We start from the raw sequence: 26,168 nt of genomic DNA, 5'->3' as shown, positions 1-26,168 counted from the left end.
TTATTACTAATTCAGATATGTTAATACACGTGTTTAAGAAATGACTACTAGAAAAATAAATTTTTTTTTAAAGTGCTGGAAATAGATTCTTGGTTTGTAACAGTAAGCATCAGTGATGCCTCAGGACAAAAAAAAGGACAACGTAGTAAATCCAAATGGAAAGACCCTAGTAGGAGTCAACACAGATATATCTGACTGTCCTAAATGCACACTGAAGTTTTATCAGAAGCCACAGATAGGCTTGTAATAAATTACAGGAAGGAAGAATGAACATGGGACAGAATGTAAAAGAGATTTTAAAATAATAAGATAAAACCTAAACGTTTCAGCATTAATCCTCCTACAACTCATGTCAGTTAATTGAACCGTCCATGTGCTATCTGTAAAGAAACACTAATCCTTTTTGACTGGTGTTTACAAAGCACAGAAAAACTCCTTAGTAGGCCCAAGCAATGCAACAAGCATTGGCCCTAATGGTATCCCCTGCTTCGGTAACCAACACAAATGTTACACTGTAATAAAACTAAAAAAAAAACTTGCCTTGAAAAGAGAGTAAAGCTAGCTAGCTTGTTAAGGAGTAAATTCCTTTATTTTCCCAATCACTTAGGCTAGAGTGGGTACCAAAGCACAAAAGGTGAATAACAAAAGAAATATCATTGCTTCAGATTTTATTCTGACAATAAATTCTAATGATATAAAAAATTTAGAGCCATTCTTTTCATTTACTTATCATTTTATGTGTAAACAAAAATAAATATATACATAATAGGCAACGTGATGTAATTTAATCTGTACTTCAGAGGTTGTTACACACCACTTGATAAATTGAGAGCGCATAAATATGCCCAATCCAATAAATCACTGAGTATGACTATACGTATCAACAACAAGCAGTCCCCAACGACAGAAATTCACTGGTGGGTTATCAAAACTGAAGGGTATTCAAAGGCAGTCATTTTTGCAAGGATAATGGAAGTGCTGTAGCATTGTGTTAATTTAAACAGCCTGGGGGTGTTCAGGTATAGAATCATAGAATCGTTAAGGTTGGAAAAGACCCTTAAGATCATCGAGTCCAACCGTTAACCCAGCACTGCCAAGCCCACCACTAAACCATGTCCCTAAGCACCACGTCTACCCTTCTTTTAAATCCCCCCAGGGATGGGGACTCAGCCCCTGCCCTGGGCAGCCTGTGCCAGGGCCTGACAGCCCTTTGGGGGAAGAAGTTTTTCCTAATACCCAACCCAAACCTGCCCTGGCGCAGCTTGAGGCCGTTCCCTCTCGTCCCATCGCTTGTTCCTGGGGAGCAGAGACCGACCCCCCCGGCTCCAGCCTCCTTTCAGGCCGTTGCAGAGAGCGATGAGGGCTCCCCTCAGCCTCCTCTTCTCCAGGCTGAGCCCCCCCAGCTCCCCCAGCCGCTCCTCCCCAGCCTTGTGCTCCAGCCCCTGCCCCAGCCTCGCTGCCCTGCTCTGGCCACGCTCCAGCCCCTCCATGGCCGCCTTGGGGTGCGGGGCCCAGCGCTGAGCACAGCATTCGAGGGGCGGCCTCACCAGTGCCCAGTGCAGGGGCAGAAACTGCCCTCAGGACACTCCATGGAAAAGGCTGTAAAACACACAGATCTCTCTGGCCCTGTGGTGGCTACCAGAAGCTGCTGCTGGCTCCGGACTGAATTTCTCTGCTGTCACCAGAAAGTGCTGTTCCCTGTCCAGCTCCCTCTGCGACTGCCAGCTCCTAACTCTGCAGGAGCGTGCAGGCAACGCAGGCAAACAGCCACGGGATCCAACACGGTCAGAAGTAACGGGGTCGGTGAACCAAGCAGCTCCTAAGGGACGAGGAGGAGCCAGGATGATCCTCACCTGGCCTGAGTAAATACCCAAGAAGAGGTTACAATGCAGTAACTGCCAGTCACAGGCTCACCGTGGAGGAATTTTTCCACCCCTGGTATTAGACAGACTGTTTTCTTTAGACCTGATCCTAGGGTTTTTTTCACATTCATACAACAGAAGAGACAGGTATTTTTCTTGTCTTCCTTCTCAAAAGAACTCCTTCTGCAAACTGGCAAACATTAATTCATTACCGAAACTAGATTTCCTAGCACTGAGAAATCAGCTAAAACCTGTCTTTGTTTTAAAACATCTGTTGAAGAGTAGACATGGGTTATTCTTCACTTATGGCATTTTTGTGTTGAAAATTTCATTTTTAATTTTCAGAATTTATTATTTAATCTTGTGTTGACAACTATCATTTTTATCATGAAATATTCCTTATAGTTAAAATATTTTATTTGCCAATGAATTACAGAGCAGTCTGCCCATAAAAAAAACAATACTTGCCAGCTCCAATCAATTTTTCTTTTACCTATAAATCTCTGCTACTACGCAGACTTTGCTAATCAACACTCCCTTTCATATCTAATGTTACGCCTAACAACAGCCAAAAAAACCCACGTCAGGGTTCTTAACATCATTTCCACTACTGAAGCACCTAGCGCCTTATTCAGCAAATCCATAAAGTGTGGTCAGCAGCAGGGCTTTTAAACCAGCAGATACAGTAATTCATCCACCATCTAGAATAATTGCAGATTCTCATTTGTTTCTCTGACTAGCGTTAGCCAAAGGCTGGCTATTCACCTTGACCGGCTGAATGACACGGCTTTTCAAAGCGTTGGTGGTTCTCTGTTCAATCAGCGGACGCTGCACGGTGAGATACTGCACCTTAGGTGTGATTTTCACCCGGTACAGAGATTATTTTAGCAGTGAGTTTCAGAGAGCCCGGGACTCATCCGCTGACTTCTTTCACTAACTCTTCCTCCCAGCCGATACTGAGACGGACGCTTTGAAGGCAGACGCACCTCAGTCGCGGATCCCGGGAACACCGCCACGTCCGTCAGAAGCTCTGAGGGCAAACTCACTGCGCTGGCAGCTCCTGCTTATGACATTCTTCACCCAAGTTCTACAACCCAGGCTGCACAAAAACACGGCCGCTTTTTTCACAGCTTGTACTGACCCATCCGCTGAAAAACCAATCAGCCCCTAAGCCTAGGAATGTTTCTTATTACTACTGGAAATTTTAACACATCACAGTAAAAAAAAAAAAAAAGTAGACTAACTAGACTTTTTAAATTACCCAACAATCTGGTAATGCATCTAGAAGCAGCAAACAGATCAGCGTTACAGCTTTAACCATAACCAAATGGTTAAACAGAACGTGAACCATCATTTTAACTAACACTTTCTGCAACTTCTTCAAAACCACTCTCCTTTGGTGCTGAAAAATAGATTCCTCTGAAACCACGCGTTCGTTCTGAGGAAAGGAGTTCCCCTTATCCACTCTGAACTACGGCATGGTGAAAAATCCCCAGCATCAACTGGTTTGAAGCAAGGCAAGTCACGTCACCCAAAGTTCACAGAGAACCAGCACACCCGCAGTCACAATCATTTAAATCTTAGGATTAAGCAGCAATTTCCAGTCATTACAGCTCTGATCTTTTAGTAAAAAAAAAAATACTTTGTCTACTGGGTCATATAGTATTATTAATCAATTACAGAGTCAGAGATATCATGTAAATGAATATTTAGTATAGGTATTTCAAAGTATTTTTCATGATCCTTTAGAGGTATCACCCACATTCCCCAAAGCTGAATTCATGGGTTATACATAAAAGAGATAGATGCAGTATGTACTTCTCTGCTTCAGCGTACACTCGATTTTATTTATAGGAAATTCTGAAACCATGGAAGGTATATTAGCTTTATTGAAGCAGAAGATTTTAGATACTTACTTGAGCAAATATATTCAGCTAATTTTTCAGCATTTCCAGACTTTTCTCCTTGTGGAATAAGGCCAATTTCTTCCACTATAACCAAAAGTAGTAAAGAAAAACACTGAAATCCATGAGAACAGTTCAGATTTACTGTCACAGAAACATAGGTTGGAAAGGGAGACACAACTTGATCCCCACACACAAATACTTCTTTGAAAAGCAAAAAAATGAGAGCACTTGAAGTAGTAACGTGCTACGAAAAATTCGATTTTGGCTCTAGAAAGACATACATGAAAGAAGTACAAATGAAGAATTGTGGGGATAGCTAGGCTGTTTTGGAGGGTTTTTTTTTTAAACTCTTGTACCTGAAGCGGTGAAAGTGTCTGACTATGCTGAACGGGCTGCCGTTCCTGGCATGGTTTGGTTGCAGCTAGCTTCCCAAGGAGCGTGTCGCTGTTCTTTCTAGTGAAGGCTGAAATCCTATCGGAACTGAGAGTACAACACTGCTCTTATTTAAGCAAGTAGGGATAAGATGAATCCCTGAGAAGTTAACTAATTTGGGACTTGATTGATTCAAGATGCTCGTTAGGTGTCACCAGCTGGTGATCCAGTGTTGTTACCAGCCTGCCTGAAAAACTACGCTTTTTATAGAGGTAGCCAGTACTTACCAAATTATTTTCGGACTAGAAGCAGAAAAACATCAAGACTTTTAAAATTCTCTCATGTTAGTCTTTTCATAATATTTCCTATGTGGCTCAGTGGAAGCTAAAGCTACAATGCAATTTTACAACAAGAAAGGCTTTCATAAACTAAAATCTGTATTGCGTTTTTGTTATGCACATAAAATACGTATTGCATCAGATTAAAACCAGTGTCAAGACAAATAAAGCCGCTGACGACAACGGGATGTATACTGCTGACTTCTGTTTGGCAAATGCCTCACAGGAACACCGAGGGAACGAAGGGCATCACACTGTGTACAATCTCAGACAACCATGTTATAATCCCATTCATCCAATTTAATTTGCAAAGTGAATGAAAAAAACCCACATGTAAATTAAGAACGTGTTTTTTTTTTTCTTTTTTGACCAGATTTTTAAAGTAGTTACCATCACATTACAATAAAAGTAATGAAAAACCAGAACCTAGATCCTTAGATGAAGCGCATATTGTTCTAACGTCCATACCATTACTTGTTTTCAAAATTATCCATTTATAAAACTTAGCGATATTTTTTCCTAAGCACCCTTGAATAGCAGCTAATACTCCAAAAATTGTACTTACAAGACAGATTTATCTAAGATATCTTTTTTTAAACCCCCGCTTACCTAGAGAAGCTGTAGCTTTTCCTACCACGTATGCCGGTTTGGTATTCCATCTTGCTTTAAGAGATTTTGACCAGGCTGAAGAACATTAAATCAAATTTAAGCATGTGGCAACAAAATATGAATGCTAAATGAGTGCTTGGACTTCTGTTTAATCTACAAATAAAGCAAAATAATAACAACTAATACTCCACTACATATTTCAGCAAATCTGGATGTACAAAATGAATTTTTAATGTATTTTTTCATTGTGTAAATAGCAGTCCATAACATGTTTTTAAAAGCCTAATTTGAGTAAACAGTTCTTAGCTGCTTTTGTTAAGTAGCATTTTTAATGCACACTTGCCCTATGCCAGATCGCACGCGATTTGCAATATTCATTTATATTTTGGCATTAAGAATTTAAAAGAGCATCAAAACTCATAGGAAAACAGCACATAGTACAAAGGGAGATTTAGACATACAAACTGGTCGTTTAAAACTGAAGGCTTAGGCAAAGTATAATCTTCTATGACAACAAATAAAAGGGTAAAAATCTATATCCATGCACTACAATACTCTGTTAATGCAACTCTTTCTTATACAAGAAAAATATAGAAAAATAAGTTATCAGCTCAGAAATAAAATGTACTAGAGACCAAAATAAAACTGCCAGGCAATGGTTCTCCTCCTTCAGGCAGTAAGCAGGTTATAGATTACACCTCTTGGTTCCAGCTACCCGATCCCTATGCCTGAAATCCTAATGGGTCAAAAACACTAAGTCTTTTACTATCTTGTCTTAAAACAATACAGCATAGGATACTGAGTTCCTTTGTAGTATTCTTGGGGAAAAAATTAGAAATAGAAACTACAACAGTAAAAAAAAAAAAATCAGAGGAAACTATTCTAAAGAAGGAAAAAGATAAGGGTTTATTACTTTTGAAAGGAACCCAAATAGGAACTAAAGATTCATTTTATTGATTAAAATATATATTTCAGCAGCTCCCAAAATTCCTAATCAAGATTAGGGATGAACTCTAGATAAGAGATTACATTTGACCAAAAATCCTAAAATATAGTCCTCTGCTGTTGAAAATGTTAAAATAAACGAACAGTCTCAGTGTATTTACTGCTCCCTCAAGAGTGTAACCTCACTCGCTGTACATTGACAAGTACGACCACATCCCAAATATGGAGCAGATAAAGTAATCAAACAATTTAAGTGAACACAGAAACTCAAAGCCAGAAGTTAAAGAATAGAATCATAGAATCATCGAATCGTTTAGGTTGGAAAAGACCTTTAAGCTCATCAGGTCCAACCGCTAACCCAGCACTGCCAAGGCCACCACTAAACCATGGCCCTAAGCGCCACGTCTCCCCGGCTTTTAAAGACCTCCAGGGATGGGGACTCTTATGACTTAGCGTAAGAATTTAGAAGAGTTTACAAGGATTTGACAGATCATTGGTATAGTAATTTCTATTTCGCACTCTGCAGGATTCTTAAAACTAATCTGTTGGCTTTTATGTATCACCATTTCTTCACTGCTTTTTAGCTAATACATAATTCACTTGAGAAATTTTACATTCAAGACAGAGAAATCTCTTTTTCTGTAAGACTTCGTATGAATTATATAGGCACAAAAGTAGCAGTGGCCAGTTTCTATAACGTGCTCCCCTCTTTAAGGGAAGAAAGTAGTTAGTAAGCAAAACTAGGCACTACAGCAAAATATTCCTTATGCATGAGATAACCACAACTGAAAAAACTCACACTAATTAGTAATTCGCACCAAAAGCTCTTTCCTTTCATTTTTAACAACAGTGTAAGCTCAGAAAACCCAATCCTTAAAAGCTCAGTTTAGCATGACGCCTTTATGATGCCAAAAGAACTATGAGATAAAGCTTTTTTAAAAAAGGCATGCTCCAAACACCTACGCACGGGTGAAATACAAACTTCACAAAATACTGAAACAGAAAGACCAAGGAATATAAACACGCACTTACCTTCATTTTTACTGTTCTCTTTTAAACATATCTTGATGGCTTCTAATGCTCTTGGACTGGTAAAAACTAGGCCTCCGTAACATTCTGGATGAGAGAGCTACTTACAAAAAGTAAATTTAAAAGTAAATAAAAAAAAGAGTCAATAAAAAATCAGTAAATAAATTAAAAAAATAAGTTGATCAATTCTTTATAATCTTGTGAAGAACAGAACAGCTTCAATAAATGTCTGAAACTGAAACGGGCAAATATTTCATTACAATCAGTACCAGAGTATTTATAAGAGAAATGTATAACAAATCTCAAGTTCAGAACAAAACTTGCACAGACTATACTAATTCTGAGAATCTGGAGGAATGGAGAAGGATTCCTGTCACTGAAATGAGCTGGACGGATGGGCGAACGACGTATGAGGTACTTACAAATTCATACAAGAGAACGAAGTAGTAACACAGAGGGTACTACCCCGACAGCTCCCTGCCCCCTGCCTCCTCAAAGAACAGTTAAGATTACTAACGGGCTCTCAAAGATCAGTACGAAAAAAGGAAAAATGTTCTTGGATCACTTGTAAATGCAGCTCATGATACATTCAAACACCTAACGAAGTGCAGTGCTGTTGGAGATTGCCAATAAAGGGAACCTCCCTCGGAAAACCTTTTCAACATTTTAAAACGAAATATATACATTGAAGAAAGAGTAGAAAGAGAACAGCGATTCTGGAATTTTATTCCATGTAACCAGGAGATGCAGTACACAATTTCAGTACAATGTAAGGGTGAACCTCAGGCAACCTTTAGTTGTCACTACAATCTCCTAATTTTTTGTTGTGACAAAATGCCCCAATACCTGTGACTATCTATGGTCCATCAGCCTAAATGTGAACTCTATCTGACCAACTTAATTCTTTAAAAAGTATGGGCAACATACTCGATGTTGTATACACTACTGTATTGTATGCAACTGTGTCTGTGGAAACACAAAAAGAGGTGTACCAGAAACGGCGTTATTCAATCAAGGTAAGACATGGCATCTTGGCAACCATGGCCTAAATTCTGTTGAAAATAAGACAACTGAAATAATTCAGAACTTACCTTTTCAAATAAGCTTTCAAGAGATATGAATTCAAATGACAAAACTGGAATCAAAGTTGCTTCAATTCCGTATAATCCTAATTCCTAGGAAGAAAAAGGTTTAGAGCTCTTGAAACAGATTGCAAACAGTAGTTTTTTCTTTTTCAAAGAATTGACTAAGTCAGCACAAATATTTCTTTTTACTAAAGTAAAATACAAAGGCATCTTATTTGCTTTTACTGGTGAATCTAGTTTGGTTTTGTTAGTTATTTAGTATTATAACATAATACTAAACAGCTGTGGGGAACTGAGGCCTCCTACATAGCTACTGAATAGTTACAGTATACACCAGCATGTCACTCTCAAGTCCCTAAGTGACAAACGATCACCTCGTCCTGCAAATATTCTTGTGTGTCTCTGTAATTCTTTAAAGCCGATAGAACTGCTCTTACAAGTAAGACCTACTCACATGACTACAGGCAACAGCAGAAGGGACGAGAGCAACAGGTAACCTCTTTTTCACATTACATTCCCAGTAAGACTACTAACATTTCTTGTAATCTTAATTCTATCCATATGAACATAATCAATATTAATTAATTAAAATGAAATTGTTTTAATATCAGTACTTTGCTGAGAGCTTTAATGGTGAATTCAATACGAATGCCCCATAACTAAAATAATTTTTTCAGTAACAGCAAATTTTCTAGCATACTTTTTTTTCTTAGCATAACTTCAGACATGCACTCCTAATTTTGATTAAGCACGTTTTTCACTTGAAACAGTTATATCAATCTATCTTGCTGAACGCATGAGACTATTAAATAGTGAAGTGACAGAATCGTTTACTTTTTTTAAAGTTTACTCACTTTAATATACGGATCTTGTCCTGAATCTTTGTCTTTGGGATCCTTCAGCAACAGAACCTTCATTGTTTACCAAATAACTGCAAAAGAACTCTGAAATACAATAATGGAATTTATCTAAATTAGATCTAGAGGACTTTCTGCTGAACAGTGACTTTAATAGCTCAGCTTCAAAGACACTGGGTTGCTAACAGTTGCGCTGCTCTCTCTACAATGAGTAAGCACTTAACGTACATTCTCTGGGCATGAATATCCACCCTGATAAGACCAACAAATAACCTGCTGTCTTTAGATAATACCGCTTAAGGGAGAAACTATAATGAAAGTCACCAAGGAGAATACATTTTAAAGGAGAATACATTTTAAAGGAGAATATTTTGTAGAAGAAGCAACAACCCCTACAACGTAGTCACGTTCAGCAACATAATAAGCTCCTATCTATAAAAACTTATTCTATCCCTTTCCATGCTGGTTTCCTCCCTATGCTCATCATAGCGAGTACGCAAGGGCTTATGTATCAAGTGATGTAATTTGATGCATTTGGGGTCTAACCCTTTTCATGGGGGAAAACATGTGCAGGGCAGCGTTTCAATTTTTTTTAAAAAATACAAACATATACACACATTTATGCATCTGAATATATCTAGTATTCATATGCCTTATTTGATATATCCATAGCAAACAAAGCAAGACTGAAAAAATATATTCTGCCATTAAAATGGAAGATGATAGTTCTCAGCTCCTGAGAAGTTGACTTTGGTGCTGAATTCAAAGCCTGTTATAACACGTAAGTAAATATACCAAGCATCAAAGTAAACAAATGCAATAACACAAACAAACAGAAATCCATTCTCTAACTGCACATTTACCTTAATCATCTGTGGGTTACTTTCCTGATAGATTACACACTAGCAAATTCTCTTTAAAATGAATAATTATGAATATTCAAATGTACAGAACATCTTAAATTTTATTCATTTGAATGACATGCATTGAAATCCTCAAAACTTCATCAAAGACAAAAAAACCTGTTCAGACAAAAATGAAAAGAGGAAAGGCAGCTTCAGACAACAGTGGACAGAGCATGATCTGGTACAAGTAGCCAGAGCTCAGCGTCACACATTCGTTTACAGCCAGAAGCACTGCAAAATGCAGGTGGTGAACAGGGCACCCAAAGGAACTCAATATCCGACTGCGATACTACATTAATTTTGTGGATTTTAAACTTCATTTTTTTAATATAGGTTTTAAAATGTGGTTTCATAATTCAGGTGTTTGATTCTGATCGTCCTACCGTTAGACACAGAAATGCTCATTTCCACAAGACTTCGAGCACTCAAAATTGACACAACAGGAACGGGTAGGGCTTTGCAGTTCTGAAATACCAAGGCCAGTTAAGGCAAAGGGAATGACTAAAAGCACACATAGAAGGAGAAACAAGAACTTTGTGAAGGGACGTATTGTCAAAAATTGTAATTCTTGCTGATTTCAAACTAGAGCAAACGTCAAAGTAGATCCCATCCATAGCTTTCAAGAGGCAGACTCCCACATGCTCTGGAAGATCCAGTTGCTAGTAGCTTGAAGGAGGCAGGGCTAAGCGACTTTTCTCAGTCACTTTAACACTGTAACAGTCTTTACTTTAAAAATTCTTGTAAAAATCTAGTTTGCACAGTTCTTTGTAGTACAGACTGTTGTTCTGATACTGAAGTTACTAACACTCTTTACTATAACTCTACCTTCAGTGCTTATGCTCTAAGTACAATACAGTTACATTTCTACCTGTGCTCTTAAAGTCTAACAGCACCAAGAAAAATGATGTTAACTCTAACCTACCACACCTTCCTATTTCCAAAATACGTAACGCTTAATAACATTACGAAGTCATCAAAGTGTGAAGGTAAGGAAAAAAATAAAAGTCCTTCCAAGCTGTATAACACAAGAAAATAATACTTTCTGGAAAGAGCAATTTCCAAAAGTGTTGTACTAAAACCCCCAGATGATATGACAGAGTTAATTCAGGTACACCCAGGGAAAGCAGATTTCTAATTAATTTACTTTAGGTAGTTAGAACCGTATTAACTTCCCATCCTATGCCTTATTACTGTGTCAAGTAATGAATAACAATAAGAAACGGGTAAACATCCATGCTTAACAAGGTGACTTAGGATAATCAAATGAATTATTTTGTTTAGATCCTGCATACAAAATACATACTGAAACCAAAGAATAATTACAAAGTCATAAAATATCATGAACTACTGCAAGATGCAATTACCTAGCTGTCTCCTCTACAAAGAAATCATACAAGCTGTATTTTGGACTCAGCCATCTGGCTCACTTGTAAAAAGAGCAAGACTGCACAGCCCTGGCGCTCCGAGAAGCCACTGGCTTATTTTCAATTCTGCCAGAAGGCAGCTCATTTATCGACTCCAAAAAGGGGCTGCAAGTGTCCCCCAGAAGACAAATTTGACCTAGGGAATCTGTAAGTTTGTGCATTCATGAATAACAGGTATTTTGATGTGCAACTACCCTCTGACTGCTTTTGGGTTTGCTGCTGAAAAAATTGGTCTCTTTTTCCGCAGCCATCAACCTCTCAGACCGTTCTGTTCTTTCCGCCTGTGCAGTTCACACAGGTTCACACAGATTTGGAGGCAGGTGTGACCAAATGAAAACTGGTGGAACATACCCACTTCCAACTGCCAGGCCGTCCCATCCAACACTATGGGTGCCACCCACCCACGCTCAGTGCCTTAGCGAGTGTGCTCCGCCACCACGTCACGGTCATTTGGGGCAAAATGCCACCTTCACAGGCAGGCAGGAGCGAAGGCAGACAAGATCCCAACGAGGGACAAGCACACGAGCACGTTTTCAAACCAAAAATATGCCAATATACATTCGAAGGGTGAAGGAGTTAAAACTCCATGATGGATTCTTTTTTTGTGGGGAAAAAACAGACAAGTTTTTATGACTTGCTGCAATGATGCGAGGGTCCCACTGCACTGGGAATGGTAAGAGAAATTTTTTAATGGTTTACTTGTGTCCTTGAGATGTTACTAAGGAGTGCTCCACAAATGACTGAAATACAGTTTTCCAAAGAGCTAGCTTTCTGCTAAATACACGCAGAGTCAAGAACCCCGACAAACATTCCTATTGAATCAAAGAGCATTACAAGAAAGCACATAAACAAGACAGCACCTTTGGTAATTTTTGATGTATTCGGAGGGAAATACTTACAATACAAATATATATTTTAGATATTTTAGATATCTTATATAAGAAGTAATTTATAGATAAAATATATATCATATATTTAATCAAGAGAGGTATGCACAAACTTCTAAACCACCATAAAGGTTCTGTTTCAAACAATGAATGGACTTAGCAGAGTCCAGCAGTGCTCAATCTACATCTGGAAAAGACAATGTGTACGAATAACCTTAATAAGTTTTACCCTGCCAAGTCTTTGTTCATAGGATGATGCTGGCCACCCACTTTTGGCTCACTAAACAAGCACTTTGTTTGCCTGAGCACCCATAACAACCCTGTAAAGATTGCTCTTCAAATCTTAAAAAAATACCATTTAAAACCCATTAGGCTTGCAAACAGCTAATAAGAGGCCAACAGATTTTCCTTCTTGAGCACACAGACACAAAGATGAAGAAAAACTTGTATTAGTCAGTCTGAGGTTCGGGAACCACCCAATTAGCTCTGATAACAAACTACAAGAGCGACTGGAGTGTCTGAGGCATTACATCATGACTGAAGGCTAAAACCAGCTTGGTGAGATTTCTCTGAGTCCACCTTACTTAACTTTAAGCCCACCTTACTTAACTTTAAGCCCACCTTACTTAATTTAGAAGGGTAATTTTAGGTCACACTGTATATGCGGAATATTATGCTTACAGACATAATTGAAATGCTTCCCATTCACTGCATCACACAGTAAAATTCAACATCCCTGTGCCTTCCATTAAAATATAAAGCTGATGAAGATGTGTATCCCTGATATAAGTACAGTAAAAATGAGCAATACTCTGTCATATTAAAAAAAACAACTTTTCAGACTTTTTACATCAAACTTTGTACAGAAAGAACATCTCTGTGGGTCACTCAACTTTCATTTCAAAAGCTGTCCCTAAACTAATTGTGAACTATCTTTAATACAGAGGACAGCTTGTAAAAAGAAATACATGGGTCCTTCTGTTTCTTGCTGCTAAGTGACGCCAAGAGCTGCAAAATGTATTAAACTTTTCTAATATTATTCCGATTATAAGCAACTGTATGGGTCACACAGTAAGATTTGATTGCCAAGTGCAAAGGGAATCGTCTGTTCCATCATAAACATAAATGGAGATGAATTATAAGACACTATTGAGGTATGATTTAAAAAAAAAACTCTAAAAATCCCTGGGCTAGGATTTTTGATGCTACGCATTTCTTACCAATATTCTTTTACTATGATTAGATGGGTTTAATAACCAGAGATGGAAAAAAGCCTACTTGTAAGGCTGCCATGAAGTATGGTTCAGAAATCTACCAAATTCACAGATAACGTCATACATATATCACCAAGTACCAACAACAAAAAAAGATTTGAGAATATTTCCTGCTATTTGGGTGTCTATGTCACAGAACTCAACAACAAAACTAGTTCTTTGGCATGGCAATCCAGAGGAGCAGCAAAGGACTCGGACCTTTCGACTACATCATGGATTTTTACCAAATGCAATGTTAGTCATTAGTGTCATTCTTGACGGATATAGTTTCAAAAAAAAAATGGAAAACTGTATATAGATGCAGATTGCATCCCCACAGAGGCAGTTTTACCGCAGCAGTAAAGGGCTTTGCCAATACATCTTTCTCCACACTGTATTTTTTCCCTGTGCATCAGTATGCATATTTTGGCAATGACCTAAATGCTCCCAGAGCAGACACAGCCCTCAAAAAATGATAAAAAAATAAACACAGACACATTTGATACTTGAAAGAGACAGGCAAATTCTAACCTATTTGGATTGTATTTATAAAGCCAAAATTACATCCCAGGCCCTGTGCACCTTGCATTTCTTCTGGCTGGCAACAGCAAACGCCCAAGCCTCTTCTGCCAATGACCTCCTTAACATCTACCTTTCTTCATTAACCAGACACGAAGGCTTAAATGGAACGTGAATGAGCGTGAATGAGCTCAAACATTAATGGCCACTTCCACACTTTTACTGCTTAGGATTTTTCAACACATTTTCCTGATCGATATTTTTATAAAAATCACATTTACATTGTGTTTACCGTATTCTACCTCACTGCCTTTTCTGTTTGTTTGTCTGGAATTATCTATAACTAGACTGGGAGTTAATTTTTTTAAGTAAGCAGTAAGCACTTGATTCCTTTTTTTAATTTGGCTTTCAATAATTTGGCTAATGTCATAGGTGCTCAGGACAGACGTACAGGCCCCCGTACTTTATTTCAGCCTCTGTCTGGCTTTCTTCACCAGCGACGGGTTCGACAGAAGCCGGCCGAGAACAGGGGCGCTGAGGGCAGATGAAGCGTGAGGACATTCGTCGCGGGGGGCGATTTTTTGGCTTGCCTTGGACAGAGGGTGCTTCAGCGGGGCAGGGGGCTGCGACAACTGACACCCCACACTCCCACGGATCCTTCTCAAGGGCATTTTGAGTCCTGGCAGAGTCCGGATGACTCTCCTAGAACACGATTTCTTTTAAAGCAGGTGACACCAGCAGCACAAAGAGGGAATCCCGGGTGTTTCAGGAGCGAGGAGAGGGGCGGCCGGGACGTGTGTCCCCCCCCCGCTCCCCACACGCCCCGGCGGGCCCGGCTGCCCTCCCCGGGACCCTCGCCCCTTCGCGGTTTAACGCAGCCTCTCCCTGCGACTCCCCGCGGACAGGCACGACGTACCCCAATTCCCGCCCGGAGAGCTCTGCCGCCGTCACCGCACAGGCGGAGGCGGTGCTGCCCCACTGCAAGCCCGCACCCCGCTCTGCCCCGGCCCGACCGGGACCACGGCTCCCCGCCCCGGGCCCTGCTGAGGAGCCCGGCCCACCCCGGCCCTCACCTCGGCGCAGGGCCGGCAGCCGGGCCGCCCCGAGCGGGCACCGCGCCTGCCTGAAGCCGCTCCCTCCGCCGCGGCCTTCCGGCTGCCGAGCGCCTGCGCGCCGCGGCAGCATGGCCACGCCGGCCAAGCGGCGGGCACAGCCCCAGCCCCCCGCCGGGGAGAGCGGCTCGGAGCCGGAGTCGGGGTCGGAGCCGGAGTCGGACTCTGAGGAGGAGGAGGAGGAGAGGATCGATGAGGTGAGCGGGGGGAGCGGGGCCCCTCCGGCGCCCGCGGCCTTCACGCAGCGTGCGGGGCCTGCGCCCGCCCTCCCCTGCCGGGGCCTCGGTGCCCGCCTCACCGCCATCCCCTGCCCTCCTCCGCGGCCTTCCCCTCCCCTCTGGATCCACTGTGACTAAAATCGGTTGTAAAACGATAGAAACGAGCGGGCTCACGAAGCCGAGACTGGGAGCGGTTGAGGAGGGAGGTTGTCCCCCTGTGGAGCCCCTTGCCCGCCACCCGCGGGTCGGGTTGCTGTGGTAAGGCGTAGGTGACATGTTGGCCTATGTCGGTAATCGGTGATGTAGAGTGTACTCAGGTAATTGTAGTTGAGAGTCTTATATTTTTTTGTTTTCTTCCTTTTTTTTAACGTTGGAGTCCCCGAGGCCACAGTCAGTTGTACAGACTTGGCCCTCGCACGTAGCCTGTCCATGTCTGTTGTTGCGTGGGACTGGACGCAGCCACTTCAAAATAAAGGTTCCAGCGCAGAAGATTTGGTTTAGTTTCCTTTTTGTATAAGAAAGCGGGGGAAGAAAAAGAAGAAAAACCACCAGACCTCATGGAAATAAAATTTTAATTTCTTTTCTGAGTTCTCTCCCCCTGTATATATCTGCACCTGGACATATGTGAAAATGTATTTGGTTGTGAAACACAACACTGAGGGAGCCTCCCCTTTCTAGGAAAGAAAGAAATAGGCACTGACTTTGAACTCTTATTAAAATCTTAGAATGACAAGGCAATCTGTCATTTTAACAGGACTTAAAGGGTTAAAAAACAGAACTATCCATGTGTTTTAACCTTGTACGTTTCACATTAAATATTTTGCTAACATTGTTTACATTAGAATTTCACTTCCTTTCTATTTCTTAGATGAGGTCCTAGTTAGCTTGTTAGCAAATTAAAAAAAGTACCTTTTTTAAAAAACTGTCACTATAAAAAGTGTAGGTTTAATTGTGTCATCGGTCATACTAACACGATGGAAAAGCACGTTTAACGTGGCACACATGGTAAATGGCTTAGTTTGACCTCACATACATTTATGAAAATTTCTTGAATAGCACCGCTAGTATTTTGTGTACTGTTTAGTGTTTGTAAACTGATAGTGGAACTGTAAACTTGTACCAGTGTCCAGACACTATGAAATCAAAGCTAATGGCAATAATCCTTTTTTTTTTTTCCTTTTTTTTTAAAGTGCTCAGCATTCCTGCATAATGTAGGTAGGACAGTGGTTTTTATTGTGGTGTTTGTGGATGAAGTTTCTTGAGTCTTCAGTGACAAGGGTTTTGAGGATGGCTTCTGTGCATCCTGCGCTGCTGTGCGTTACTGTGTTTTAGTTGCAGTTGTTTGTGCACTGGAGAAAATTTGCACTATAATGCTTAATTTAGTAGTCCAGGTTTTGAGGATGATATGTCACTATTACATCGGTTTCAGTTTGGAAGTCTTGATGCAAAGATATATTGAGTTTCCCTCAATTCTTGTATAAGACATCAAGGTGTGCATTGCTAATATTAAAGAAATGTACTGAACATTTATAACTGTGCAAACTTAGAAATTTGCACAATCGTGTACTTAAAGGGTGTTTGTTTCTCTGTAATTCTCAGCATTTTTATTTTTGCCGTGCTAGCCTCTCCCGTCACCTCTTTCTGCTTCAGGTGGAAAAAGGACAGTCTTTTCCTTTATGCAGATATTTCCTTCATATGACAGAGCATGTGTTCGTTCTGTCAATCTGAGAACAGCAACACAATCGCAAAATGGGGCCCGGTTGCTGCTTGCTGCTGTATTTTTGTATGTAGCAGAGTATTGTTGCAGAAAACAGCTTGCTCTGTGGGCTCTTGCTTTGCTTTGGATGCAATGCGAGGGGAAGAGAATAAGTGCACAGTAACAAGGCAGGACAATATATGATGAGTCTTTATTTGCCCCCTTTTTTTTTTTTTAATGGATGAAAGATGAAGGGTTTGTAAACTCCCTCATACCAGGCTGTTATTTTGGGTAGTGGAAAAGCCATGAAGCAAAACCAGCGTTAGAACATCTAGTGCTCCTGGGGTTTATATCAGTTTTATGGCTGTGATTTGCACAACATTCAGAACCACTGTAAACTGTGTTTTGTGCAGAATTTACTGGCTTAATCATTCAGTAAAATCCTTGAATTTTAAAGCAGTCAAAAAGTTCCTGGATGCCAGGAGTGAATGCTGTATATACCAAAGATACAATCTGTTTTCTTATATAGGTAAATAATGTGCTCTCAGTTGCCTCTATAGAGCTTCCTTGCTTTACTAGACCATAGAAGAATATCTGAGCATGTCTCCTGATTTTTATTACCCCCCCAAGTGGTTCTATACCTGTTTTCTACATTGGAAACAGGCCTTTAAGGCTGGTCTCCCAGTGGACAATAAAGACCATGACCTCAGTATGGGACTGGAGAGCATTAGGAGCCTTAACTGGTAACAAAAGTAAGGTTCAGTTGTGTAGATTGTTCAGAAGGTGGAATCCAAATTGACAATCAAAAGGCAAAGTAATTTTGTTTGGTCTTGAACAGTGGTTCACGGAAGAATAGGTAGGCAAGGCAACCTTGGCAGGCAGTGCTATTAATATAGAATACCAGTAAAAACATTTGGTCGGCACGCAGCATTTGTTCTGGAAAGAGAAGCAGGAGTTCACGTTCAGTTTTTGCTGTGACTGGGTCTCATCATGTGCCTACTGAGCAGACTTCCAGAGTGGGGTTAATGATACCATTAGGATTAGAGGAAATAGCAGAAGTATGGTTTGGGATGTAATTATTTAAATGTCTGCAGCAATCTTCATCTTTAGCCAAGGCGTTACACTCTAATCCTGCAGTTTTAAGAGTTTAACTGCCTGGATCAAACCTCTCTACAGTAAGAGTCTATGTGGCTACAGTAAACATAATTGTGTGAACCAGACTGCAGGAACAAAGCATTAAAGGTTTGTTCACAACACAATTTGTAAGTTAGTTCTAAAAAGTTACTTTCACAGATGCTCTTTAAAGATTACAGAAGAACCTGTAACAATTGCCGAGATTACTGAAATATGGAAGTAAGTTCCATTTCTGATGTTGACCATTACTTGTCTTCAAGTTTCTTATAGTTTAGCTTTGTTTTGATATAGTTTCTTGCCAGTATGTTTGATATTCTCTATTTTACTTCTTCATAGGAGGTGAATATTGAATTCGAAGCACATTCCATATCAGACAATGACTATAATGGGATAAAGAAGTTACTACAACAGGTACTTTGTCTTCTTGTTAGCTTGGTTGATATGTCCCTTAATAAATAATATCTAAAGAGTTATGCAAAGTCATCTGTTCACATTATTTGTATTGATTCATAGTTCTACTGTGCTTCAGCTCATGCAGATTAATTACAGCCACAGTGAACATGTGTCTCCTAAACCATGGTTTCAAGAACTTTACCCAATGAACTGTAGGGCTGTTCTTCCACAGTGTGTATAATCTTTCCATCTTCATTGTGTTAGTTGCTCCCCAGAAAAACCTCCTTCAATGTTAATCAGCTTCCTGGAGGTTTTTTTTTTGTAAATTACAGCCCTTAAAAACCAGACAAACAAGTAATGTGTCTGTTCAACATGGCAGCTTCCCGTCTTCTTTTGGCTGTTTCTGTTGTAAAGCTATGCTCAGCAAGCGTTCAGATCTTACCAAACTCAAACGGATACCAGGTATGCAAAATGCCAGCTTGTGGAGGGTCGAGGAGCAGGCGCTTCAAGAAGCTGATTTTTAGTCTTTATAGTATTGTGTTGAAGGAAGTTAACTAAACAAACTCACTAAATGGAAATTAAAAATGGAACAGTGTTGCATAACAACTTAGAGAAATTACTGACTTTATTTTCTACTAAGTGGCCTATGATACCTCATCAGGCCTAAAACTTCTTACTACTTGTTTCTTATTTTCCAGTTGTTTCTCAAAGCACCTGTTAACACTGCTGAATTAACTGATATATTAATACAACAGAATCATATTGGAAGCATCATCAAGGTAAGACAAAATTTACGTTTGTAAATGAAGTACAATACTTTTCATGTTGAAATGACATAACAGACTTTCAGAAGGGGATCCTGTCTTTGTGATTTATATGCTTTCTTGCTTTTTTGCTTTGAGAATAATTCTATGGGAGCTGAAATTTTCCGTGCCTACTTTCAACCAAACAAGGAATTTGATTGATTATTTTGTTGATTTCTTTTTACATATGGAAGGTGCTTCACTTTTCTACCTGAATTTTGTTATAGTAGAGTCATAATGCTGTAAATGCTGTGGAGAAATTTATTACCGTCTCCATAAGGAATAGGACCTTGCGATTTCCCTACATTCTGAGGATGTACAGAGATATAGACCAAAAATATCCCGCATGCAGTTTCCTTTTGTGCAGGGTTCTTTGGGCATAGGAAGGGATCCCAAAATGAGTCCTGAACAACTTCTGCTATGGCAGTGGAGCACTCTGCAGAGGCTCCTGAGTTACTGCTGGCTAAGGAAGCTGTTCGGTACTGTATAGTGCTCAAGATGTCATGGCCACGTTGCTTTCAAACCCAAACAAGCTGCCCCCACGACACAGTTGTGCTGTTTTACCATGTTGCATGGTATCATTGCTATACTTTCCCTTTTTGTCCTGTGCCAACAGTTTTTCTGCCCAAGTTTAATATGATCCTTATATTACAACTGCATGACCCCCAGTTCTTTCCCCAAGTTTTATTGCGGAGTTTTGTTGAGCTTTTTGTTTCACACTCTTATCAAAGCTCTATTGCTCTATGGTTTTTAAGACTTTGCAGGTTTATTTCCCTACGTTAGAAAGTGAAGAAAATTGGTTTTGCTTAAGATATTGCCGTCTCTTGTACCGAGATGCTGCTTATTATATGTGAGCTATCAAATTTTAGTGCCTTTCAAAAGCTTCTGCTGTAGAAGATACATGACCTGGCTCTCTGTATAGCTGGCTCTCTATATAGCTGGCTCTAAGCACACAGAGACATTCAATGATGCGTCACTTTCATAACCATAACCAGAATTTGTAGGTTGTATGTTTGTACGGATTACCTAGATGGTTGTCATATGCCGAGCATCTTCTGGAAAGAAAAACATTTCTTGCTGCAGAGAGTGGAAATAGAATGTCAATATAAGTTGTTACTTTTTCTTTCACTGAATAGCAAGCAGAAGTCCAAGAAGACAGTAGTGATGACGACGATGAGGATGATGATGAAGTCTTTGGTTTTATAAGCTGCTTAAACTTAACGGAAAGGAAGGTTGGTATTCCTCATTAACATCTAGACAGTAATAAGTGAGACTGTGTCCTGCTTTTCTGCCTGTATAACAAGCCTAGACAGCCAGATCAGGATTTTGAATTCCACCATGGAGGACTATGGTCTTAAAAGTTGCACATCACTTAGCTTTCTTTTGGATTTAGTCCTGCGTAACTTGCTGAAGGTCAAACATAAAGCAAAGAGTGGAACAGAGAGTTAAAACGAGGTCTAATAAGTAGTTCCAGGGTAACTGAACTGTCGGCTTCTTGTATTCTTCACTTTCATCTTTCGCAGCTTCTGAGTTTTCCTGTTGAGCGTACTGGTGTTGCACCTCCTAGCTGCGTTCCTGTCAGTTGAGAACCTTTGTTTGCCCTCAGCTTCAGGGTTGGTAAATAATTTCAGAGAAACTCTACAGTGCTTTAGAGACCGCTTAAGGAAATTGCCAATAGGCCTGTAGAATATTCCCTTGAAGTTCACATTCAAGGTTTTCTGGTGTAAATAGTTATTCTATAATGTAAAGAAAATATACCTTTTGATTCTAGGGTACACAGTGTGCTGAACAAATCAAAGAGCTGATTCTGAGTCGGTGTGAGAAGAGCTGTGAACAGCATGTAGTTGAACAACTAAATAAGCTCCTAAATGACGATACTAAGCCTGTGGGTCTTCTACTAAGTGAAAGATTCATTAATGTACCACCACAGATTGCTCTGCCCATGCACCAGCAGCTTCAGTAAGTTTGTTTGGGGTTTTTTTGACATAATGTTGAATAGTACTTTTCATATTTTTTCAGAAATCTTACATATATAGAACTATGTTAAGACAGGTGATACTACAGTAAGACATGAACAGAAAGAAGTATTTTCATGTCATACAAGGTCTCTAGTTAATTTTTTAATATTTTTTGTAATTTTAGGCTTTCAAACTCTAGGATAGAGGAAATCATTTAAGAATATGTGCTGTTCTACTGCAGAAATAGCTGTGTGTATATTGTATTTTATCTTTCTATTGCAGATTATTTTCATATTGATCTAGGAAAATTTAAAAATGAGAACTTTTTTATAGCATGCTGATGATGAGCAACTAGGATGTTTCTGCTCGTGTTAATGTCTGGCTCTAATGGAAGATTCGGACTGAGGTGGATGAATTCTGGCCCATGAAAACCATATGCAGTGTTTTGATTAGTTTCAAGTAAATGAGTGAAGCAGGTTAGGTGCTGGTTGTTCTCTGTCATTTCATGGATTTGTATCATAGGCTGGGTGACAGTAAGTAAATGAATCTGCTGAGATACAGCGTTATATTGTTTTAGTGCCATGCTGAGAGCCAGGAGGTTATGTTGGATAAGGAACTCCAGTAATCAAAGGAAGATTTTTTTTTTTCTTTTTCTTTTCTCTTGTGTGAGGTGAGATTAGAAGTCAGATTAAGTTGACGGCTGTCATGGCTCATTTAAACAGTAAAATAGACCTTTAAGAAATTACTACTTTGATATGAAAGAAAACATGTTGATAGGGTTGGTCAGAAAGGTTTTTAAAGAAAGAACTGAGGTGCTTGAAGGCCTGGCTTTGAGGTTTACCGCTAGCACAGCACTTGTCACCACTCAAATTCAGGTCTCAGCCTCTTTGTCTTAAAGGTTTTGGAGTGTTGCAGTGACCACATGTTTAACACAAGGGTGGGCAAGAGTATCTTCTGGCTTTTCAGTTATAGTTCCTCACGGAAGTGGTAATGTGATGTATTTTCAGGAGGGTTGCACTTAGAATCATTTCACAGAGTCTCTACTGTGATCAAGTTTCTGGGGAAAAAAGGGTTATATTGTGAGGTGTGGAAAGACATCCATATTTTTATTGTTTAAAAGTGCAAATACTATGTTTAAGTAGTAGGGATGTGTATGCAAAATTTACTTCCTGAGGCACTGGTAAAAGAATAGGCTGCAATGTGAATATCCTTTCTGTACTAATACGTTATAAGGTTTACTTAAACACTTGCTGAGAGTTTAAATTGTGTGTGTAAACATTTATTTATCTTCAGGAAAGAGCTGACTGAGGCGCAGAGGACAAACAAACCTTGTGGAAAGTGCCACTACTATCTTCTTATCAGCAAGACCTTTACAGAAGCCGCAAAGAGCAATTCTAAGAGGAGGGAAGGGAGCAATCAGCAGAAGGAGGAATTAATGTTTGCAAATGCAGAGGAAGAATTCTTTTATGAGGTAACATATGTGATTCTTTTAATTTAAAATCTTTATTTTTCTTTACGTATCAGCAAAAAAGGTGTTTCACCTTAAATTTAAGGGGGGCTTTTAAAAAGATATGGTCACATATCTTTTCAATTAAATCCAGCTTTTTTTAGAGTAGTGTCGAGAGGTGAGCAAGCAAGTTATTTTTGTGTATTGAACACAACACCTATGTGTTTAGAGAATCATGGAGAGGTGTGCCATCCATAAGTCCAAATTATTAAATTAATCCTCTGTATTGGCATGAATTTACTAATATGTTATTTGTATCAGGTGACAATTAACCTGACTATAAGATGATATGGCGTAGACTGCCTGTGGCAGCATTGCTACCTGATAGGGTCTCCAGTGCTATGAGGATAGCGGAAAAATGCAAAAAACACCTGAAATAAGCAGAGACTTTAGGGGAAAGATCAGGTGTTACTTTGTCTTGAAGCCAGTGCCTTGGTCTCAGAGAATTAACAAACTTATCTCTTTCTCTTCAGCATTGCTATATGAGTATTGAATTGAATGTAATAATTGTCAGATTGTTGAAATACTGTCATGGAATGTCCACATTTTTAGGATGAAAAAATGGTAATAAATCTGGATATTGAATTTAGCAGCATGTTCCAGGCCTTCTGAGTTTACAGAAGTTTGAAATTCCTCTTGTTTTAGAACAGTGCAGTTGTCTTCTTTAATCTGAATAATAAGAAATGTGAAAGACTTGTTAAATTGCGGTGTCAGCTGAACGGAGGAGACTGACTGCGGGTGTGCGAGTCGCAGGAAGTGCAGGTTAGCTTGAATACCTGTCAGTGAGATTCAAGCTAACGTGATTTACATCACGAGTGGTGTTTAAGAGTGGCAGCTCAAACAACTGGTGGTAGCTTGCAAGGGTGCTCTAACTTAATCATGTGTCACAGCTTTAAACACTTAGAAGAATAAAGATTCAAAAAAATGCAGAGGAATCTCTCTTGTTAGAGTCTCGATCAGCATCTGCAATGCATGTTAGATACACAGATCTCTTTTTCTTGCCTCTGTCCTGTGTCAGAAAAAACAGCTGTTGAGGCTTTATTTAGATTTGATAATGTAGTTAAATGCATTTCTCCGAGATCTCTTCCTAAGAAACTTAACAGATGCAAAGCTCTGCATTTGTGTTGTTGTTGTTGGTATTATGTAGAAAGCTGATTTATCTGTTTCCTTTGGATACCTGTTATTTTCAAAAAAAGCTCAGAATAAAAAACTTCTGGAGATCCAAACAAATACTTATCACTTCCCTTTTCTGTCTCTATTCTACTTAGGACAAGTATATTAGTAAACAAACAGTGTTAAAAAACTGAGATGAAAATATTACTTCCTATTTCCTAAGGCAACCTGTCTAAACAATTCTGCTGGTCCCAAGCCAAATCAGGAGAGGGGAAGATGCAGGAAATGAAATTTAAAATGTACTTTGAAATGCAAAGAATTTTTCATTGTTCTTTATTTTTTTTTCCAAAGCTTTAAAAAATATTATTCTACAATATTACTGCTTTGTCAAGAGCCCATTATTTTTCATTTCTGGCCGTGTCTACAGGATAAAGTACTTGCACATGCATCGTATGGTTAATGGCAAAGGCTTCTGGTTGTAGTCATTCATGATGTTCGCTGTTAGAGGCTATGATATGGCTGTAATTTTATTTCTTGGAAGAAAAATGTAAGCGGGTGAATTCATTGTTAGCTATAGGGAATACTGTCGTAGCCTCTGTGCAGTAACAAGTTTGGGATTTTCTTTTTGTGTTTCTGCCCCAGCAGCTTTACCAACTGAACTTGAACTCTTTGTAAACGTTATTGAAAAACTGAAGGGGAGAAGCCTGTGATGCCCGTGTGTCCAGGGGTGTTATGTTCTAGAAGGCCTATTTTGTATTTATCTCTGTTTTATTATTTGGAGTGGCATTTTAAAGACTAATTGTGTGCTTTTATCTAAATTGCAATAATTTCCAACTCAAGCTGACAGACTCAAACTGAACATGCTTTTCTTTTTAACGGTCTTTCTAGTGTTTTTAACAAATTCATTTTAAACATCATGGAGGATATTAGATTAAGTGGGTCTCTGTACTTAATAATGTATATGTGTTAAATTAGTGTTGGAGTGTATATCCTCCCTAATCACACATAATGTTAATTAGATTGCCATAAAGTAGTATGAAATGCGGCGAGGCAGACACTTAGAGCCATATAAAACAGAGAGAAGCCTTTTTGTGCTTGTCAGTTCCCTGTGCTTTATTCTGTTCCTTAAAATGTTATTGAGGGAGCAGAAGAAAAGCTCTATTATAACCAGACTTGGAATTGATTAAAGGTTTAGGGCCTCCATTGCTCAAATTGTTTGTTCTTGAGCAAAGCCACTCAATTAATTTGATGATTCTTCCAAAATTAAATTTACAACCTGGAGATACTGTTAGTAAATAGCAATCCTAAAAGGAGACTGGATCTTAACTTTCCCTGCAAAGGGAAGAGGTTAGATAAGTTTTTCTACTTTGGAGTTCAGTTCATATTTCTTGATCTGACTTGTGTGAGAACTGGAAACATTTGTTAGGTAAATTTTTCTTATCCATCAGGGATTTTGTCTGGGAAAGCTAATAAAAAAGGACTGTTCTATCTGTATGCACTATATATCACTGAAAAGAAATAATACACATTATGGACACCTACCTATTTGAAGAATGATAGCAATCATTTTAGAATTGAATATGAATTATATAAATTCCATGAAAAGCAAATAGTTTAAAATACTTAGTAGTAGATTCTCTTGTAGGTTTTTTGGTGGACCTTCTGAGAGGGATGAAAATAACTTCTTAATAAGCATGTGCATAATAGGGTCATTATTTTTACTTTGTTTAGATGATGTATTCGTGCTTCATGCTAATTAAAATTTTTTATATTTAATAATATTAAATTCGTAATTCATGCTAATTAAAAAAATTAATCCTTATGCATTTATTTCTGTTGTTTAGAAAGCCCTTCTGAAGTTCAGCTACTCTGTGCAAGAGGAAAGTGACACCTGTTTGGGCGGCAGATGGTCCTTTGATGACGTACCAATGAAACCTTTGCGGACTGTTATGATAGTTCCAGCTGGTGGAATTAATGTAATTATGGATAAACTCAAAGACTATCTGTCACTCTGAACTTTCCTATAAACACCATTTTTTATAAAGCAGCCATGCAGAGCTATGACTTCACGATATTTTCAGAAGACTGCTATTGAGTTAATGGTTTTGTACTGCTCAAATGCTTCCCCTGTACACTTAGAAGACAAGTAGGTGGTACAACTGAAAATATCCAGCAAATTAATATTTTTAAATATTGTATCTTGTTATACTTTGGTATCATCATGAAGGAGTCAATAAAAACC

At 39.2% G+C, this 26,168-nt stretch overlaps 2 protein-coding genes across 8 annotated transcripts in view; one reads left to right on the top strand and one right to left on the bottom strand.

The window, feature by feature from the left end:
* UROS (uroporphyrinogen III synthase) overlaps positions 1 to 15,134 on the bottom strand; it is a 21,962-nt gene extending 6,828 nt beyond the window's left edge. The window contains exons 1-7 of one of the 7 annotated variants that reach the window (XM_082309633.1): positions 15,066 to 15,130; positions 14,456 to 14,694; positions 9,002 to 9,091; positions 8,154 to 8,237; positions 7,066 to 7,162; positions 5,089 to 5,163; positions 3,779 to 3,853 (exon numbers count right to left, since the gene is read on the bottom strand). In XM_082309633.1, the coding sequence (XP_082165759.1) occupies positions 3,779 to 3,853; positions 5,089 to 5,163; positions 7,066 to 7,162; positions 8,154 to 8,237; positions 9,002 to 9,064 (394 nt within the window). In that variant the 5' untranslated portion in view covers positions 9,065 to 9,091; positions 14,456 to 14,694; positions 15,066 to 15,130. Of the gene's footprint in view, positions 1 to 3,778; positions 3,854 to 5,088; positions 5,164 to 7,065; positions 7,163 to 8,153; positions 8,238 to 9,001; positions 9,092 to 14,455; positions 14,695 to 14,904 lie in introns of all 7 variants that reach the window. The other 6 variants (XM_082309632.1, XM_082309631.1, XM_082309634.1 and 3 more) reach the window with 6 other exon arrangements.
* Positions 15,111 to 26,168, top strand: BCCIP (BRCA2 and CDKN1A interacting protein). Its single transcript, XM_082309628.1, has 7 exons — positions 15,111 to 15,301; positions 18,489 to 18,563; positions 19,244 to 19,324; positions 20,485 to 20,580; positions 21,120 to 21,307; positions 22,600 to 22,777; positions 25,771 to 26,168. Exons 1-7 carry the CDS (start codon positions 15,176 to 15,178, stop codon positions 25,939 to 25,941), a joined length of 915 nt encoding a protein of 304 aa, XP_082165754.1. The 5' UTR covers positions 15,111 to 15,175; the 3' UTR covers positions 25,942 to 26,168.

Source organism: Platalea leucorodia (assembly GCF_965183815.1).
Source record: "Platalea leucorodia genome assembly, chromosome: 4".
Classification (NCBI taxonomy): Eukaryota; Metazoa; Chordata; class Aves; order Pelecaniformes; family Threskiornithidae; genus Platalea; species Platalea leucorodia.
Note: the sequence above shows the minus strand (reverse complement) of the source record. Positions and strands in the feature narration are given on the sequence as shown.

Excerpts from the sequence above, each read along its gene's own strand:
- BCCIP (XM_082309628.1), top strand. The coding sequence starts at position 15,176 with ATGGCCACGCCGGCCAAGCGGCGGGCACAGCCCCAGCCCCCCGCCGGG. Across the intron at positions 15,302-18,488 it reads AGGAGGAGAGGATCGATGAG|GAGGTGAATATTGAATTCGA; the intron begins GTGAGCGGGGGG and ends ACTTCTTCATAG. Across the intron at positions 22,778-25,770 it reads AGGAAGAATTCTTTTATGAG|AAAGCCCTTCTGAAGTTCAG; the intron begins GTAACATATGTG and ends TCTGTTGTTTAG.